This window comes from Myotis daubentonii, chromosome 18 (assembly GCF_963259705.1).
Source record: "Myotis daubentonii chromosome 18, mMyoDau2.1, whole genome shotgun sequence".
NCBI classification, from domain to species: Eukaryota; Metazoa; Chordata; class Mammalia; order Chiroptera; family Vespertilionidae; genus Myotis; species Myotis daubentonii.
Genome location: NC_081857.1, coordinates 13,865,608 through 13,882,326, shown reverse-complemented (window position 1 = coordinate 13,882,326; position 16,719 = coordinate 13,865,608). Strand labels below are relative to the sequence as shown.

General features: G+C 47.5%; 1 protein-coding gene across 5 annotated transcripts in view; it reads right to left on the bottom strand.

The window, feature by feature from the left end:
* HHAT (hedgehog acyltransferase) overlaps nucleotides 1–16,719 on the bottom strand; it is a 167,182-nt gene that overhangs the window by 116,243 nt on the left and 34,220 nt on the right. For all 5 annotated transcript variants that reach the window (XR_009449963.1, XM_059675638.1, XM_059675637.1 and 2 more), the window contains exons 5-7: nucleotides 15,034–15,228; nucleotides 13,692–13,907; nucleotides 7,014–7,185 (exon numbers count right to left, since the gene is read on the bottom strand). Coding sequence is in view for 4 of the 5 variants with exons in the window: in XM_059675638.1 (XP_059531621.1) it covers nucleotides 7,014–7,185; nucleotides 13,692–13,907; nucleotides 15,034–15,228 (583 nt within the window). In the remaining variant the exon portion in view is untranslated. The remainder of the gene's footprint in view (nucleotides 1–7,013; nucleotides 7,186–13,691; nucleotides 13,908–15,033; nucleotides 15,229–16,719) is intronic.

Below are 16,719 nucleotides of genomic sequence, written 5' to 3'. Positions count from 1 at the left end.
TGTCAAAACGAAACACAGCACACCTTTCTGGCCTGTATGAACACTGCTGCTCAAATCAACACCATCACAGATCATCAGCCATGCACCCTGGGGTGCCTCAGGACGCTCCTGTCCTCAGGTAAGAGCGCCTTCATGCACCACGTCCCATTAGGAGCTCTTAGATGGACGGGGGGTTTGTAATCAAGGGAAGAAAACACACAGAGAAAGAAATTTTTGTAGGCAACGACAACCAGCTGAATAAGAAAACCCTTATTTTAGCACTGAACCCTCACCGCATTGTTGCTGCCTAAAGGAGACATGAACTAAAAAAAACACAGAAAACAACCCGAGTCAACAAAAGAATCCACTTATTCACGCGTCGATTCGTCCACGTTTGTGCAGAGCACTTATTCTGCGCCAGGTGAACCATCATGAAAGAGAAGCACAAAAACATGGACTTTGCAATCTCCTGTCTACTGATCATTCATGGATATTGATCAGAGCACTTAACGAACTCATTTCCCAAACTGGCTCCACTCTGTGTTCCTATAATAAAAGTTAGAACATTAGCTATTTCACCCTTAAGACCACAGAAAAACAAGAGTATCATTAGAAGATCCATCCGTCTCTTCCAAAACACTCATTTCCGTGGAAGGTAGACATTGTGACTTCCCTTGAGGACACCCTTTATGAAACTGACCAGGACGTGTTGAAAAGAGCAACAAACGTTTAAAGCAAGAAGACGGAAAGGAAGCTGTGACGCTGCTTGTGGCCAGCGAACTGTCCCAGTCGTCCTGAGAAGCAGCGCGCCGCAGTCAGAAGCCCCGACGTAGCGGAGAGTTCACATCCAATCTCGACTGCAGAGAAACCTTAGGACAGGGAGCAAAGGAAGGTAAGTGCCCTGAGCCCAGCTTTCAGGAGTTCTCAGCAGCTGTGAGAGAGGGGGTGGCACGGGATTGTGGCTGGTTTAACCTCAGGCACACGCCTTTAGAAACCAGCAGGCACGTGACATAGTGCAGCAGCTTGAGAGGGGTGGACAGTGGTCGCTTTCCGTCACCAGCTGGTCACAGGAGGGTTGGGAAGGCGTGTTTAGTTGCGAGAATGCGTGGGTAGGAGCCTCAGTAAGTGTGAGCTAGGAGGCTGACGGTGCCTCACCCACCGGGTGCCCGCCGCAGAATATCCCAGCCTTCATCTCCGGCTCCACCCTCTCCCCCAGCCCCACGGACAACCGTTTAGATTATGATGCCTGTCAACTCGCCCTCACAAATGTCCCAAAGTTGTTTTTCTGTCGATTACCACAGATCTCGAAACACGACCCTGACTCAGGCCTCCATCACCTCATCTGCCTTTCCTCCTCGCTTCAATCCATCTTTCCACCAAACGCCCCCACACCCCCACCACCACATACACACACACACACACACACACACACACACACACACACCCCTACCTATCCAGGAGCTTCCAAGCACGATCAACGTCTTTCAGTTCCCCAAATATGCTCTCAGAGCTCTCAGCTTTGGGCTTTGGGGTATGCTAGTCCCTCTACCTAGAGCACCTTCCCCCCAGCCCTCACCTATTATCTCTTTCATTCCTAAGCATCTTTCGGGTTTCCTCTTAGATGTTACTTCCTCTGAGACGGCTTTCCAAGCTCCTCTAGACTGAGCCAGGCACCCCTCTGTGCCCCCACAGCACCCTGGGCCTCCACCCTCCCAGCACCCGTCTCCCTGCACCGGAATAGGCTTTGGTTTTTATTTTTTCTAAACAACTCTCTAGACCAGTGATGGCGAACCTTTGGAGCTCGGCGTGTCAGCATTTTGAAAAACCCTAATTTAACTCTGGTGCCGTGTCACATATAGAAATTTTTTGATCTTTGCAACCATAGTAAAACAAAGACTTATATTTTTGATATTTATTTTATATATTTAAATGCCATTTAACAAAGAAAAATCAACCAAAAAAATGAGTTCGCGTGTCACCTCTGACACGTGTGTCATAGGTTTGCCACCACTGATCTAGACCATGCATTCTGCAAGGACAGAGGCTGGACTTGCCTTGTTTGCCTATGCGTCCTTGTCATGAAAACCAAACCAGCTCGTTTAAATCAATCAGCTCACTCGTGAATGAGCAGAGTGCAGTCCCTTAACTGCTGTTGTCTGTCTGGGCCTCCCACTTGGCCCCTAGACCGGCCGGGCTCTCCGACCCAGGGCTGGGCTGTGACCTGATTTCTGTGTGTCTCCTCAGCTGGATCTGTCCAGAAGGCAATGCCTGACGGGCACCGTGCTGAGAGGAGGCAGTGTGTTGGCTCCTCGGTTGTTTATTTCTGCACTTCAGGTTGAGACCCATTAGTTTAAAAGCCTGCCAGCGCCAAACTCAAACTCTCACACATAAAACTGTTTTGAATACAGCCCAAATGAAGCAGACCTTTTGCCACCTACAGCCCGCCTCCTTTGTAGACCCTGTGAAACTGACCAACATCTGCTGGTAACAGATCAGACAAACCCGGGGGCTACAGGGATCCCAAACCACTGCTGCCCCGCGTCCTGTGACCCAGAGTCTCCTGAGCACACTGACCAGGGACGTCGCCTATGCGTCCCCCTCCTCTCTGATCCCACTGCCCCAGAGAGGGCCTCTCTCCCCTCCCCTTCTGAGTTTGGGCCCCACAATGTAGCTTCCCTACTGTGAGGGACTTCCCCCGAATGCAGACCCCTCAGAGCATCCCCCAAATAAAGCTTGTGTGTGTGACTGCCACCTCGTGCTCATGTCTTTGTCCTTGATCAGCCCTGGAATCCCTCCAACTCCCTACAGGCAGAAGTCTGGGGAAGCCTGCATACTTATAACTTCCACGTAGTCTCACTTTGATCATTTTTTAATCTGTCTTGTCACCCTAGGTTTAAATTTATCATCTGGCTTAGTCAGTATTACTTTCTAAACCGAATCTTCACCTGCAGAATTCTGTCGCAGCAATTCAGAACGGTCTCCAATTCTCAAGACCCTGGTTATCCACCTCAAATCCCATTGGACTTTCAAACTCTAGCCCCTATTCCCCTGCCTTGGGCAACCATTTGGGGCACTGGCTCCATCAGTCCAGTCCATGCTTCTGGCCCATGCTTCCAGCAAACAGCCCAGGAGCTACCACTGGATGAGGTAAGAAGAGGGACTTGAACTGAGTGCTCTCTGAGGTTTCTAGTTTCCATCCCCAAGATTCCATGGTTCATAATATTTGCAACAGAGCTTACACTAATGTGGCTGGAGATGGAATCGAGGATTATGGGTACAAAGCAAATGGCACTTAAGGGCTTGTTTGTAGAAAAGAGATTTGTTCACATAATCAGAGCCTGTGCCTTAATTTTTTTTTTTATTTGTTATGACATAGAGTAAGCCTGAGTTCCTACTAGAAACGTTAGAAGGAAATAATTCATCATACATGTTTCTGAAGGCCAAGTACATTTTCTTGGTGGAGTTCTAACTATCCAAAAATATCCAAAAATGAGGTCTCACTTCACACAAATCAAATAGCACCGTGTTAAGAAATGTTAACACATGGGGGGGGGGGGGGTAACTTGGGGATAAGGACACATATGTAATATCTTAATCAATAAAAATATATTTTAAAAAAGGACTTTAAAAAAATAAAAATAATAAAAAAAGAAATGTTAACACACCTTGACTAGTCACTTTCCCTTGTGGACATGAGCCCCAGCCCAGGCTTTATCCATACAAGACTCTTGGTAGGGAGAATGGCTGGGAATCTGAAGACAATGGATAACTCCAACAGCTAGAAGTGATCGTGGTCACGGATTTGAGGGGCCTGTTGGTTTGAGTGGTTCTATCTGCCTGTCCTCCCAGCTGCATAGTAACTTTTTACAGAACAAGGTACTCTAATCTTTGCATTTTGCTCTGGCCTCAGAGGCATCGACATCTGACAGATATGTGCACAGGCGTGTTTGCTGCTGAGAGAAAATCCTTGAGTGCTGTCTGTGGTGTCTATCTGAAGAATTAGACCCCCAGCCATAGTCTGGCAATGAACATAGCTGAATGCAAATACCAGAAGGAGAAGAAATAGAGAAAGAATGGGAAGCAATATTTAACGCAATAATGACTAAAAATTCCCCCAAATTAATGTCCCACACAAAAACCAAAGATCCAGGAAGCTCAGAGAACACCAAGCAGAATAAATGCCCCCAAAACTACCCCTAGTTATATTATACTCAAACAGCAGAAAATCAAAGATAAAGAGGGGGGGAAATACTGAAAGAAGCCAGACGAAGAAAAAACACCTAACCTGTAGGTTAACAGAGATAAGAATGACATCTAACTTTTCCTCAGAAACTATGCAAGCAAGAAGAGAGTAGAGTGAAATATTTATAGTGCTTAAAGAAAAAAATACCAACCTAGAATTCTGTATACGGTGAAAATATCCTTCAAAAGTGAACAAAAAATATGTCGTCAAACAAAAATGGTGGAATTTGTTTCTAATAGACCTGCCTTGCAATAAATTTTTAAACAAAATCTTCAGAGAGAAGGAAACTAATATAGATCAGAAACTCTAATCAACATTTTTTTTAAAAAAGAAAGAGCATCAGAAAATGGATAAGTAAAGGTAAAATAAAAACTTATTCTTCCTTGTAATTGATCTAACCAATAATAACCTTTTCAAAATTAAAAAAAAACAATGTATTGATTATTACAGTTTATATATAAGTGAAATGAATGACAATGATCATAAAAGTGACAGAAGGAATAAGGAATATTTTGTTATAAAAAGGATTTAGGGATAAATTGTTTCAAGGTACTTGTACTACCATGAAGTGGTAGAGTGCTATCTGAAAGTGGACTTGGGTTAGTTGTAAATATATTGCAAACTTTAGGGCAACCACTGAAAATCACCACATGATAAGATGCTCCACATAGCCTATGTGAATAGGGAATTGCAAACTAAAACAAGATACTACTACACTCCTATCAGAATGGCCTAAATCCAAAACACTGACAATACCAAATGCTGGCAAGGACGTGGAGTGACAGGAACTCATTCACTGCTGGTGGAAATGCAAAATGGAACAGCCACTTTGGAAAAACAGTTGGCAGTCCCATCCAAAAATAAGCATTCTCTCACCATACAATCCCGAAATTGCACTCCTTGGAATTTACTCAAAGGAATTGAAAATTTCATGTCCACACAAAACCTGCACACAGATGCCTATAGCATCATTATTCATAATTACTAAACTTAGAATCAACTAAGGTGCCCTTCAGTGGGTGAATGGATAAATAACCCGTGTTGCACACAGACCATGGAATCATATTCAGCACTGAAAATAATAGAGCTATAAAGTCATGAAAAGACATGGATAAACCTTACATCCATATTATCAAATGAAAGAACTCATTCTGAAAAAGCTACATACTGTATGATTCCAACTGTATGACATTCTAGAAAAGGTCAGGCGATGGAGGTGGTAAAAAGATCAGAAATGAACAGGGTTGGGGGTGGAAGGGAGGAAGGGAGAGTGCAGAGGATTTTTTGAGGCTGTGAAACTGTTCTGTGTATAAACAGTAGAAACGTGTCATTATACATCTGTCAGACTACAACACTCGCATAAATCCTAACATGAACTATGGACTTTGGGTGACGATGATGGGTCAGAGTAGGTTCATCAGCTGTAACAAATGTACCGCTCTGGTGGGGTGTTGCTAAGGACAGAATCTGTGGGGAAGTGGGGCGAGGGTTGCCGGGGTCAGGGTACATACGGGAAATCTCTGTACTTCCCTCTGAATATTGCTGTAAACCTAAAACTGCTCTAAAAATAAAGACTTTTTTTTTTTTTTTTTTTTTTTTTTTTTTTAGAAAAAGGGAATCATGAACATGTATTTGAGGAGAGATGAGAGAAGGTGATGGGATTGCAGGTTCTAGCAAGGGGCTTCTAGGACTCCCGTGAGTTCTTCATCTGAATGGCGGATACACAAACGAATCACTGGTGAGTCTCCCAGTCCCAGGATGGACCGCCCGTGCTGGCCTCAGAGGTAATGGCTGTTGAGATCACAGCTTTGCTTTATGCTTCAGCCTCGCTTTGAGTTGTGTCTTCGTTACTCATAATTAAAATCACCCCAACTGATACGGCCTCTTAAATTGAACACACTACAACTGGGGTTCGATTTAGTATAAACCATCATTTGATCCTACTCTGTGTTGTCTAATCGCACCATTAAAAGCTTAGCACATTAATTACTCCAACTGGAAGAAAGATTTGTTTGGAAAGAAGAGACTGTCATCATAACAGCTCTGTGTTTTTTCCAACGTGAAAAGGCCTCTTCCTTGAAAAGGCTCTGATTAAGCACGTGTGACTCCAAGGACAATGGGGTTGTTTTTTTAATCTGTAAATCTCCAAACAGATAAGAGTCAGGCTTGTACTCTGGCCCGGGCAGGGAGCAGCTGAATCTGGCCGGAAGATCACACATTCCCCATTGGAGCGAGGGGCTGGAGGTCAGACCACAGGGTGAAGGCAGTGACCACAGGGCGTTCTCCAGAGGAAAGCAACAGGGAAATGAGATTTAGCTCAGAACGGGGCGCGGCCAGTGCTTTTATAACCTGCAGAATAAAGAGCTGTGGTTTCTCCGCAGACCAGTCCTACCCTGGAGACGATCCTGCTGAAGAAATGATTTCAGTCCCCCCTACTTGCAGATATAAAGAAATGGGTAGGCAAGAAAAAGGGGCCACGCCCGACTGGCATGGCTCAGTGGCTGAGCATCGACCTATGAAACAGGAGGTCATGGTTCGATTCCCGGTCAGGGCACACGCCCAGGTTGCAGGCTCAATCTCCATTGAGGGACGTGCAGAAGGCAGCTGATCAATGATTCTCTCTCATCATTGATGTTTCTCTCTCCCTCTCCCTTCCGCTCTGAAATCAATACAAATATAAATTTTTTTGAAAAGAGTTTGCCCAAGACAACTGCACCCCCGTGTGCCCCCCGTCCAGCTTCCCTCTAAGCCAGCTCCTGCCGCTCGTTCCGACAGTGACTTCCCTGATTACCTAGGGTCCAGCAGGAGACGGCCCTCAGGAGTGGGGCGCTGCCATAGAAGGCGTGCATGTACATGAGGTGCACCATCAGCTCGGCCAAGCACCAGCAGACGAAGAGGCGGCCCAGCCCCCGGGCCAGGACGGGCAGGCTGAGCCTCAGCGGGCACTGCTCTGGCTGCCGCATCTACGGGGGAAACAAGAAGTCATCAGACTGCACCTCCGTCTTTCAAACAGTCCCCAAGACAGTGATTTTAATGCACTGCCTCAAGCATCACTGCTGTATCTACGAAGAGAGGGCTGGTGTCGTTTGCCTTGGGAACACTCCATGTTCTTGGGTTAAAAAGTCATGGCTGCCCTGACTGGTTTGGCTCAGTGGATAGAGCGTCAGCCTGCGGACTGAAGGGTCCCAGGTTCGATTCTGGTCAAGGGCATGTACCTTGGTTGCGGGCACATCCCCAGTAGGGGGTGTGCAGGAGGCAGCTGATTGATGTATCTCTCTCATCGATGTTTCTAAACTCTCTATCCCTCTCCCTTCTTCTCTGTAAAAAATCAATAAAATATTTTTTTTTTTTTAAAAAGTCATGGCTGAGCCTGAAGCCTGTCCCAGGGTAAGAACAGGACGGGGTCGACCAGCCAGCCTAGAACCAAGAGCCAAGCCACGTTCCACAGACCTTCACACCAGCAACCACCCTGCCAAAACCTGGGACTCTGGGGTCCCTTGGGGTTCAGTGCCACTCTGCCCATCTTCATCCATCACCCCCTCACGTCTAAGGCTGGTGAAAGTAGGGCCAAGTCAGGAAGGGGCCCAGGGCTGATAAGAGAAAGGCAAAGTGAGAGGTGGAGCCTGAGGACAAGGGAAAATCAGGTGTGGGTGTGTCATCTGAGCTTAAGTTGTGTTTGAAACCAGGCAGCGTAAACAGTCTCTGGCTGAGCAGGTAGTACAGGGTCATCGTTAAGAACACGGGATCCGATTCTAGCACAAACCACACAGCTGGTGATCCTGAGCAAGTTGCTTACCCTCTCTGAGGCTTGGTTTCCGCATACATCAAAGGGGGGGGAAATGTTGCGGTGATTAATATAATAAACAAAGGCCTGGCACATAAACAGCATTGGACGACTGGTAGTTAATCCCTGGTCATGATGCGCACTGCACATTCTCCACCTTCACCTTCTTCCCTCGTGGCGTCCCAGACCACCAGACACAGGGCACAATTAGGACACGCACGATTCAGAGCCAGACGTCAAAGGTGTCACAGGGACGCCCGGGTTATTCATAGATACAGACAAACCACTCAGAGTAGACTCAATACCCGTGGACAGTACAGACCCCAAAAATCAAAGTCCTGCCCAGGTAGCCTGGTTCTGTGGCCTCGCCTGACTGCCTGCTGTTTAGGGATGCACAAAAGTTTAAAGCACAAGGATGGCGAAATGCATAAGCAAGCTCTAAGATATGAAGTGGATTCCATTTCAGCCTTACACCACTGGACCAACGGAAGACAAGAGGGAGTGTGGGAGTCTTCTAGATCTGACACTCCTCAGGGCAAAACTTCCCACCGGGTTTAAGAAGGCACAATTCCGTGCCTCCACTGGGCCACAAGGGACTTTCTCTGCAATGCTCAGCCTGCCCTCCTGGCTGGATGCCTCCAAATGCGGGGTAACAGAAATGTCTACATGGCAGAGAACAATCCAATTTTTCATTCTATTTGCTTTTACCTAAAACAGTGGTAACTGCCCTGGACGGATGGCTCAGTTGGTTGGAGCATCATCCTGTACACCAAAAGGTTGTGGATTCGATCCGAGGTTTGGGGAGTATGGGAGGCAACCGATCAATGCCGCTCTCTCTCTCCCCTCACCCCAATAAGAAGTATGTTCTTGGGTGACGAAGAAAAAAAAAGTGGTTACTGGTCTTTCTTCAGAGTAGGGTCATTATCACCGTCTATTTATATCTTCAGTCTAGTAGCCTCCCTTTGATTTAAAAAAATCAGCCTTGGTCCCTGTCAATCCAGCAGGAAGAAAGGACGTGCTGTCCACAGCTCACCTAACGAGCAGATTGCTCTCCTGTCTGCGTGCAAAGCAATTCATTCGAGGTATTTCCAACCTGGGGGGAGTGCCAGCCTTGAGACCCCTGGAAACTGCATCAGCAGGAATTCAAGGCGCCACTAAAAAAATGCACATTAACTCATCTGCAAAGTGCATTTTAAAGCAGATTGTATTTTAAAACCTCATTTCATGCAAATGGCATAAAAAGGAATATTGAAGGCTTTTAAAGATATTCTGATGATGACAGTTTTCAAAGAGGAAGAGTTCCTCTCCTTCTCACAGAAATAATACGAGTGTTTGAGAGCCTGAACGAAAGCTTCCCGAGCCGGCCCGTTCGCCTGTGCCTCTGGGATGCCAATCTCTGCGTTGGGGTCAAGGGCGTGGGAGTCGCGGCTTATCCCCCTGTGGCGGGGGAGCTTCTGCCAGCCGGTGGTCACAGCTGATCCCCCTGCTCACAGCCAGCCATTCCCCAGTCAGACCCTGGCCGCGCCTCCCCAGGCATCCAGACCAGGGCGGTGGCAGACAGCGGCGTCTGCCCGAGCAGCGAGTGGGTGTTGCAGCCCCAGGACGGCCCGGCCCGGCCAGCCTGAGCCACCAGACCCGCATGTCCACAAACCACGCCGCACCTTCTCCCTGACTACCGGGCGCTCAGCACCTGGGCGTGGAGAGGCTCCCGTCTTTATTCCTCCACCCCCATCTGCTCTCTCTGCCTCCACATCACCATCTGTAAAGTGGTAATGACAACAGTAGCTCTCTCCTAGGGCCTGGCTCGGAGCAGCGCTCAGTTAGTTTGATTTATTACAATTCGTATTATTCCAGGTAGATGCTGGAACCGGAGCCCACTCCAGACCCTGAGCAGTGCCTCAGGGACGCTGCCTGTCTATCCGGCTCTTGCCAGCCCCAGCCGCTCAGGGGCTGGGCTCCCCCCTGCACCTGCAGCTACTGCCTGGGTCCCTCTTCCTCAGGGATAAAACCAGCACACTACCCAGAATTCCCTGCTGCTGCACCCACCAGACTGGACACCCAGGGTCTCGGTCTGGCCTAACCTTACCCCAGAATGGCCAGAGCAACAATAACAGTAATGGTTAACACCTCGTAGCGTTCATGTGTCAAGCCACATTACGTATACACACTCATTTAACTTAATCCCTAGTCAAGGCTGCGAGGGAGGTACTATTACTCTTCCCATTTAACTGATAAAGGAAACTGAGTCACAAGGAAGGTAACTCACCAAACACTTTCCAGCCCCCACTGAACGATTCACGCCCTTCTGTGTGAGGTGTGGTGGCCCAGGCTCCTCGCTAAGCAAACCAAGAGCATGTGCTGCCTTTCCCTCATCGCCCCAGCCCCTCCTCAACCGCGCCCTCCCTCCCACCCCGCGACCCTGCTCACTTACCCCGGCTCAGTATCTGAATTCCACAGACCATGGGATTAAAACAAACAAATAAAAAAAAACAGAGCCTGAAACTCCAAATGCCATCAGGGATGGCCCTCAAGTTAAGGCACGGAGGCCTTTTAACAGGCAAATGTTACCTGTTCGTGACGGAGGTGTGCAAATGCCACGTGCCTCACATTACAGAGGACACTTCACTTCCCTCGTCTTGTGTGTGCCAATTTGTGTGCTAAAAAATGGGTGAGCGATTCCTTCTCCCAGGGGTGTGCCCAACAAGGTCCTCTTAGCAGGCGGGTTTGCAGATTTCTGTGTGGAACTCTGCTGCCCCTGATGGCACAGCTCCATCTCCAGCTCTCAGTAGTGGGTAAGCATGGGCCTGAGAGTCTAACTGGGAAATTCAATATTACGAGTCCTTCTATCTGAAGGCATTTATTCAAGCACTCCTTCAGAGCAAGCCCCGCTCACAAGCCCTTCCAGTCAGCTTTCTTCCTCCCACCCCACCTTCCCTTCTCCGAAACACCCCTTCCACCACTAGATTAGCTTCCATCTTCAGCTGCACCCTTTTCGACCCCCTTTTCTCGTAGGAGGTAAGTGCCCTGCCGGCACCTTTGGCCGCTCAGAGACCTCCTGGCTGGGCTTTCCTGTGCCCTGTAGCTCACTAAACATTTTGCCTTTTCTAGACCAACTTCTCTATGAAATTCCTCGATCGTAGACAAAGATTTCAATTTGTCTTCCCGAGTTTCCCGCTTTCGGAAATTACTTCCAACGTGAAAGGGGTAGAAAAAACAGAGCCAGGACACGGGTGCCACCCAGGCCCCACCCCTGAGTCCCTGGGGGAAGACACCAGCCCTCCTCTTCCCCAGAGTGAAGCTCAGGAGAACGGGCGCCCTTGGCCAAGAGAGTTCAGATGGCAGTCATCTCAAAGCTCGCCTCTGAGTGACAGAGAGAGGACTTGCCTGGCCTCCCAGGCTCCTGCCTGACCCCACAGGGGGCAACTTCAGAGCAGAGGAGAAAGGAAAAGAAGGATGATTTGCATAAAAACAAAGTGCACATCCCACAGGGCCAAGCTCCTCAATGGACAAGAGGCAGTTAGGAAAATAATGTTTCCATGTTTCTCTGAGAATCACTATCTGGCTTCAGAGAGGTGGGGGGGGGGGGGGGGTGTAGTCCTCTCAATGGTGAGGAGACTGTAAAAGAGACAACTCGGAAGGCCTGAGCCCACCCTACCCTGTGCCCCCCACCCCTACCCCAATCTTCTGAGGAGCTCAGGAGAGTGGTCCTCAACCTCTAGATTCACCAGAACCACCTGGAGGGCCTGTGAAACCACTTGACTGGGCCCTGCTCCCCCACCCCCACCCCCACCCCCACCTCCCACCCTGAGTCTGGCTCAGCAGGTCTGGGCGGGGCCTGAGAATCTGCACGGCCACCAAGGTCCCAGGTGATCCTGGTGCTGCTGGTCCAGGGAACACTCTTTGAGAACTGGAGTTAGATCAGCTGTCATCACTACCCACCTCTGTCTCACACAATCATTTTAAACAGAATTTTCAAACAGATTTAAAATTACTTCAGGACAAAAGAAGGATCCTCTGCAACCCAAACTGAGGTATGCAGATCCACAGGCTAAACAGTGTCTGCCTAGAATACCAATGCCACCTACAGATTTGCAGAGGGAAAACAGCTAAATAATTTAACGGGCATTTTTTTTTAATATATTTTATTGATTTTTTACAGAGAGGAAGGGAGAGAGATAGAGAGTTAGAAACATCGATGAGAGAGAAACATCGATCAGCTGCCTCTTGCACATCTCCTACTGGGGATGAACGGGCACTTTTATAACATGACATTATTGTTATCATGCAGAAATATACTTTCGAGGACAACGCATAACTTAGTGGAATTTTTTAAGACAGAATTAAGGGACTTCTAAGAACCCTCTGCCTTTTCCAGGGGTCACATTTCGTGTTCTCCTCTGAAAAAGTTCCACACTTTAAACCGCACTGCTAGGCCTGGGGGGCGGAGGGGGGGGCCTTGCTCATGTGTGAACTGTGTGCACATGTGTGTTCTGTGTGTGCATACATGCTATTCTCCTCACCTCAATCAGGATTTTGTTTTGATGGTGAGAGGTAGGAACCTCCCTGAGAAAGGCCGTTTTAGGTGTTTTCAGGTACTAACGCTGTAGGTGAATTAATTGCATTAACATGTTCCATGAGGCTAGCTGTGGAATAAGAAAGAAATCTAAGTGGGAGGAAAAGTGAGGTGGGAATGAGGAAGGTGGCTTGACGTGAGCTTCAAACCAGGTGGCTGTGGAGCGAAGGCTGGCAGGGTCCTGGCCGACACAGGCACCAGATGCAAAAACACACGTGCCCCCCGACCCTCCGGCCCCACCCATCACCCATCTAAATTGCCCCGAACAATCCCAGGCTGCGGCAGTCTGTGAGAATAGGAGGGGGCATACTATCTGCCAGTCAACAGCTTAGACAGCCTCTCCTTCTACTCTGCAAGCAATACCATGAGAACGCAATTTCTTCCTTTCCTGGGACTGCCCCGCGGGCTCCCCAGGAGGTCCTCGCTGTGCCCAGTTATTAATCCTGGTTGTCACAGTCCCTCGAGAATCAGGGTTGGGACAAGTCGAGTTTTATTCTGAAGGCTGATTTTCCTGAAGCATTTCTTCTGTTAAAAAAAAAAAAAAAAAAATCCAGACAGCCCAGCCAGTGTTGCTCAGTGGTTGAGCATCAACCCATGAACCAGGAGGTCACGATTTGATTCCCAGTCAGGGCACGTGCCTGGGGTTGCAGGCTCGATCCCCAGCAGGGGGTATGCAGGAGGCAGCCAATCGGTGATTCTCTCTCATCATTGATGTTTCTATCTCTCTCTCCTTCTTCTTTCCTCTCTGAAATCAATCAAAGTACATTTTTTAAAAATCAAGAGAATAATGTGATTTAAATTTGTGAGCACTATGTCTGGCTGGTGTTGCTCAGTGGTTGAGTATCGACCCATGAACCAGGAGATCACGGTTCAATTCCTAGTCAGGCAATGCCCGGATTGCAGGCTCAGTCCTCAAAGGGGGCATGCAGGAGGCAGTCAATCAATGACTCTGTCATCATTGATGTTTCTATCTCCCTCTCCCTTCCTCTCTGAAATCAATAAAAATATATTTTTTTAAAAAAACAAACAAACTCAGGGGTCACTTGCATGAACATGGCAACAAGGACAGAGGCTTAACCTACAGAACACTAATCCAATTCCTAGGGACCTACCTGTCCGATGAACTCGGGGAAGCTGAGGATGGGCCCGTTGTGGAAGACTGGGTAATAGAAGACATAGGCCATCATCCAGGGCAAGGAGTAGAAGGTGCGCCCGCAGGGCAGCTGCTGCCAGCAGAACTCGAGGCTGAAGCTGGTATAGTACAGGCAGCGGACGGTCAGCGTGAACTGCAGCAGGTAGTACTCGTTTTCTGTCTTGTACCACCCTCTCTGCAAAGTCGCCAGGAAAGAACAGCCCGTGAGTGGCAAGGAGGGACATGGCCCAGTCTCCAGGGAAGGGGGTTTCTTCCACAGGTAGAGCCGTGGTGCCATAAAGGGAGTGGAGAACCACTGAACAGCAGGTAAATCCGTGGTAATCAAAATAAGCAGTTAAAGAGCAGCGGGCAGAAGAGTGTCTCTAATATCAACCATCAACTCAGCATTAAGCCTGATGCAACATAATGAAGATTTTCCCAGTATGCACCTGTCGATCCATCCATTGGGTATCCTGGAGGTTAGCCACGACCCATGGACACTGTGACAGCTCCTCCAACAATTCTGAAGACAAAGCGAGGCTTATAAATGTCACATGGATTGTCCACTAAATCATCTTTCCCATCAGGTGCCCATCCAGGGCACACGAATTCCAAGTGCCTTCACTTGAATCAATGAGTGAGTGAATGAATGAATGAATGAACAAAAATAAAGACACCACAGGAATTCCAGCTCTGCAGTGATTTAAGAAAAAATATAAAAAACTTTCCAACATTTTCTATGCAAAGAAATACCCGCCTTATCTGTCTGGGGGGCTATCATGGGCACCAGATGAGACAAGGCTTGTGCGAGTTTCCTGTAAACTGTACAGTACTCTCCAGATGACTCTTGATGAAATGCACAGGGAACTATTGCTTTCTTTTCTCTCTATTGCTGACCCTCTGTTCCTGTGATATTTGCCACCATCTATGCCTACCCAACCTGGAAGAAAAGGTTAGCCCTGTGCAACCTCAGAGGGCTAAGACGACTTCAAGGTTAGCCCTGTGTAACCTCAGAGGGCTAAAACGACCTCCAGGTTAGCCCTGTGCAACCTCAGAGGGCTAAGATGGCTTCAAGGTTATCCCTGTGCAACCTCAGAGGGCTAAGATGGCTTCAAGGTTAGCCCTGTGCAACATCAGAGGGCTAAGACATATATGGCTACAGAAGACAAACTGCAGAATGCAACACCAGGGTTCACATGCATCAACCGCCTGTGGCCACTAGGAGGAGCCCATCACAGTTCTTCAATTGTCGCCTGAAAAAGGGATCTACAGGATGGGGGTACCACCCAAGGGACCTTCTCCTCCCCAACGGAGACACTTACTTTAATTTCCTCCACATCTTGCAGCCTCAGCGTGGAGAGCAGGAGGAGAGAACAGAGCCATGACAGGAACAGTGACCGGAACTGGGCTACGCAGAAGGAGATGACGGCGTGGAGGAAGATCATGGCCGTTCCTGGGGCCCCCAGCACACACCAGCAGGCCCACATCCCGTAGGCGGTGAGGAACCAGGGTCTGTGCTGTGGACAGAGGACCCGTGAGAGAGGCAGAGAGGGAGGGGAGGGAAGAACAGAGATAAGGGGGAGCTAAGGGGCATTGTTATGGGAGGTTCCACCTACGAGAGGCTAACGCTTGGTGACCCCCAGCACACACTATCCTGCAAAAGTGATGGTGAAAGCAAGTACTGGTGAACACCGCTCAGGAGTCTTACTGAGAAACCCGGGCCATCCAAACACAAAAGGCTTTTAAAGTCTAAACCGCAGACTTAATATGAAATATTTAATTACATTTTTCGTTCATTAGCATATTGTTTACAGTCTAATTTATGTCACAGAAAGCGTGTATCTTACCTGCTTTTTGTGATATTGAGGCCTTTGCACAGTCAACCTGATTAAAACATTGTCTCATTTTAGAAGAGTCAGAGACTATCTTTCTATTACCAAGTTTTATAGTGATTGCCATTGAGTAACTAAATAGGTAAATTAGCATGTCTTTGCTTTCATGATAAATTCTTGGTCATCTCTGGCTCACTTAAAAGCCACAATGATGGGTAACATTGTTTGAAAGGCAATATATCATAGTGGTTTAATTACTCATGCTTTTAAGTCCAACGGTCTAAATAAATCCTAGTGTCCCCATTAACTAGCTGTGTGACCCTAGGTAACTTGCTTCATGTCTCTTGTGTCTCAGGTTTTTTTTCACATATAAAATTAGGATAATACCAGTACCTCCTTCAGAAGGTTGTTGTGAGGACTTAGCAAGTAAATGCATGTGAAATGCTTACTAGTACAGTGGTATCTGCATACACAGTATGAACAGTAGAATTTCAGTTGTTATCCTATAGGGAAATAGGATGTGTCTTTTCAGCGTGCATATAAAATATGGTTTCCAGGAATGTCTTCTTGTAAAAACAAAAAGCCTCCTTGAAGGGAAAGGCAGATGTGGGCTGTAAATTGTAAATCCCATCTTTAGATGCTAACTCTTCCAAAAAAAAAAAAAATTGCTGAAGTACAATTTTTCCTAAACCTATACTCCAGCTCAAGAGAGAACGTTTTAAATGAGCGATTATGTCAGCCACTTTTAAGTTCCAAGAAAATCAGAGAAATCTGAAGTTCATTTTTACTATTTTTCCATCCTACCACCCACAGGAAACAGCCACATAAATTTGCTTCAAACTTTCCCCCAAACACTCACCTCTGGGCAGAGTGCAAGTATAAGAAACAAGGTCGCCAAGAGTGTTTTAAGAAGTAGTCACAACAAATGAAAAAAAAAAAAAAGGTTCTTTTGCAACATGACCTACAGCAGCATTATTTACCCCTTGGGATGGTTTCATGCTACGTACATGCACATATACACAGCCACATTTTTATTAAGTGCTATTTGATCCATTTGGAAAAAGCCTGTTTTCTGGGATTCGTTTGGGAATTGAACCACAGACTTAAGCTGCTTCAACTTGGAAACACTGACCAAACTTTCAGGAAATACTTCATAGTGCTGTGCAAACCCCATGT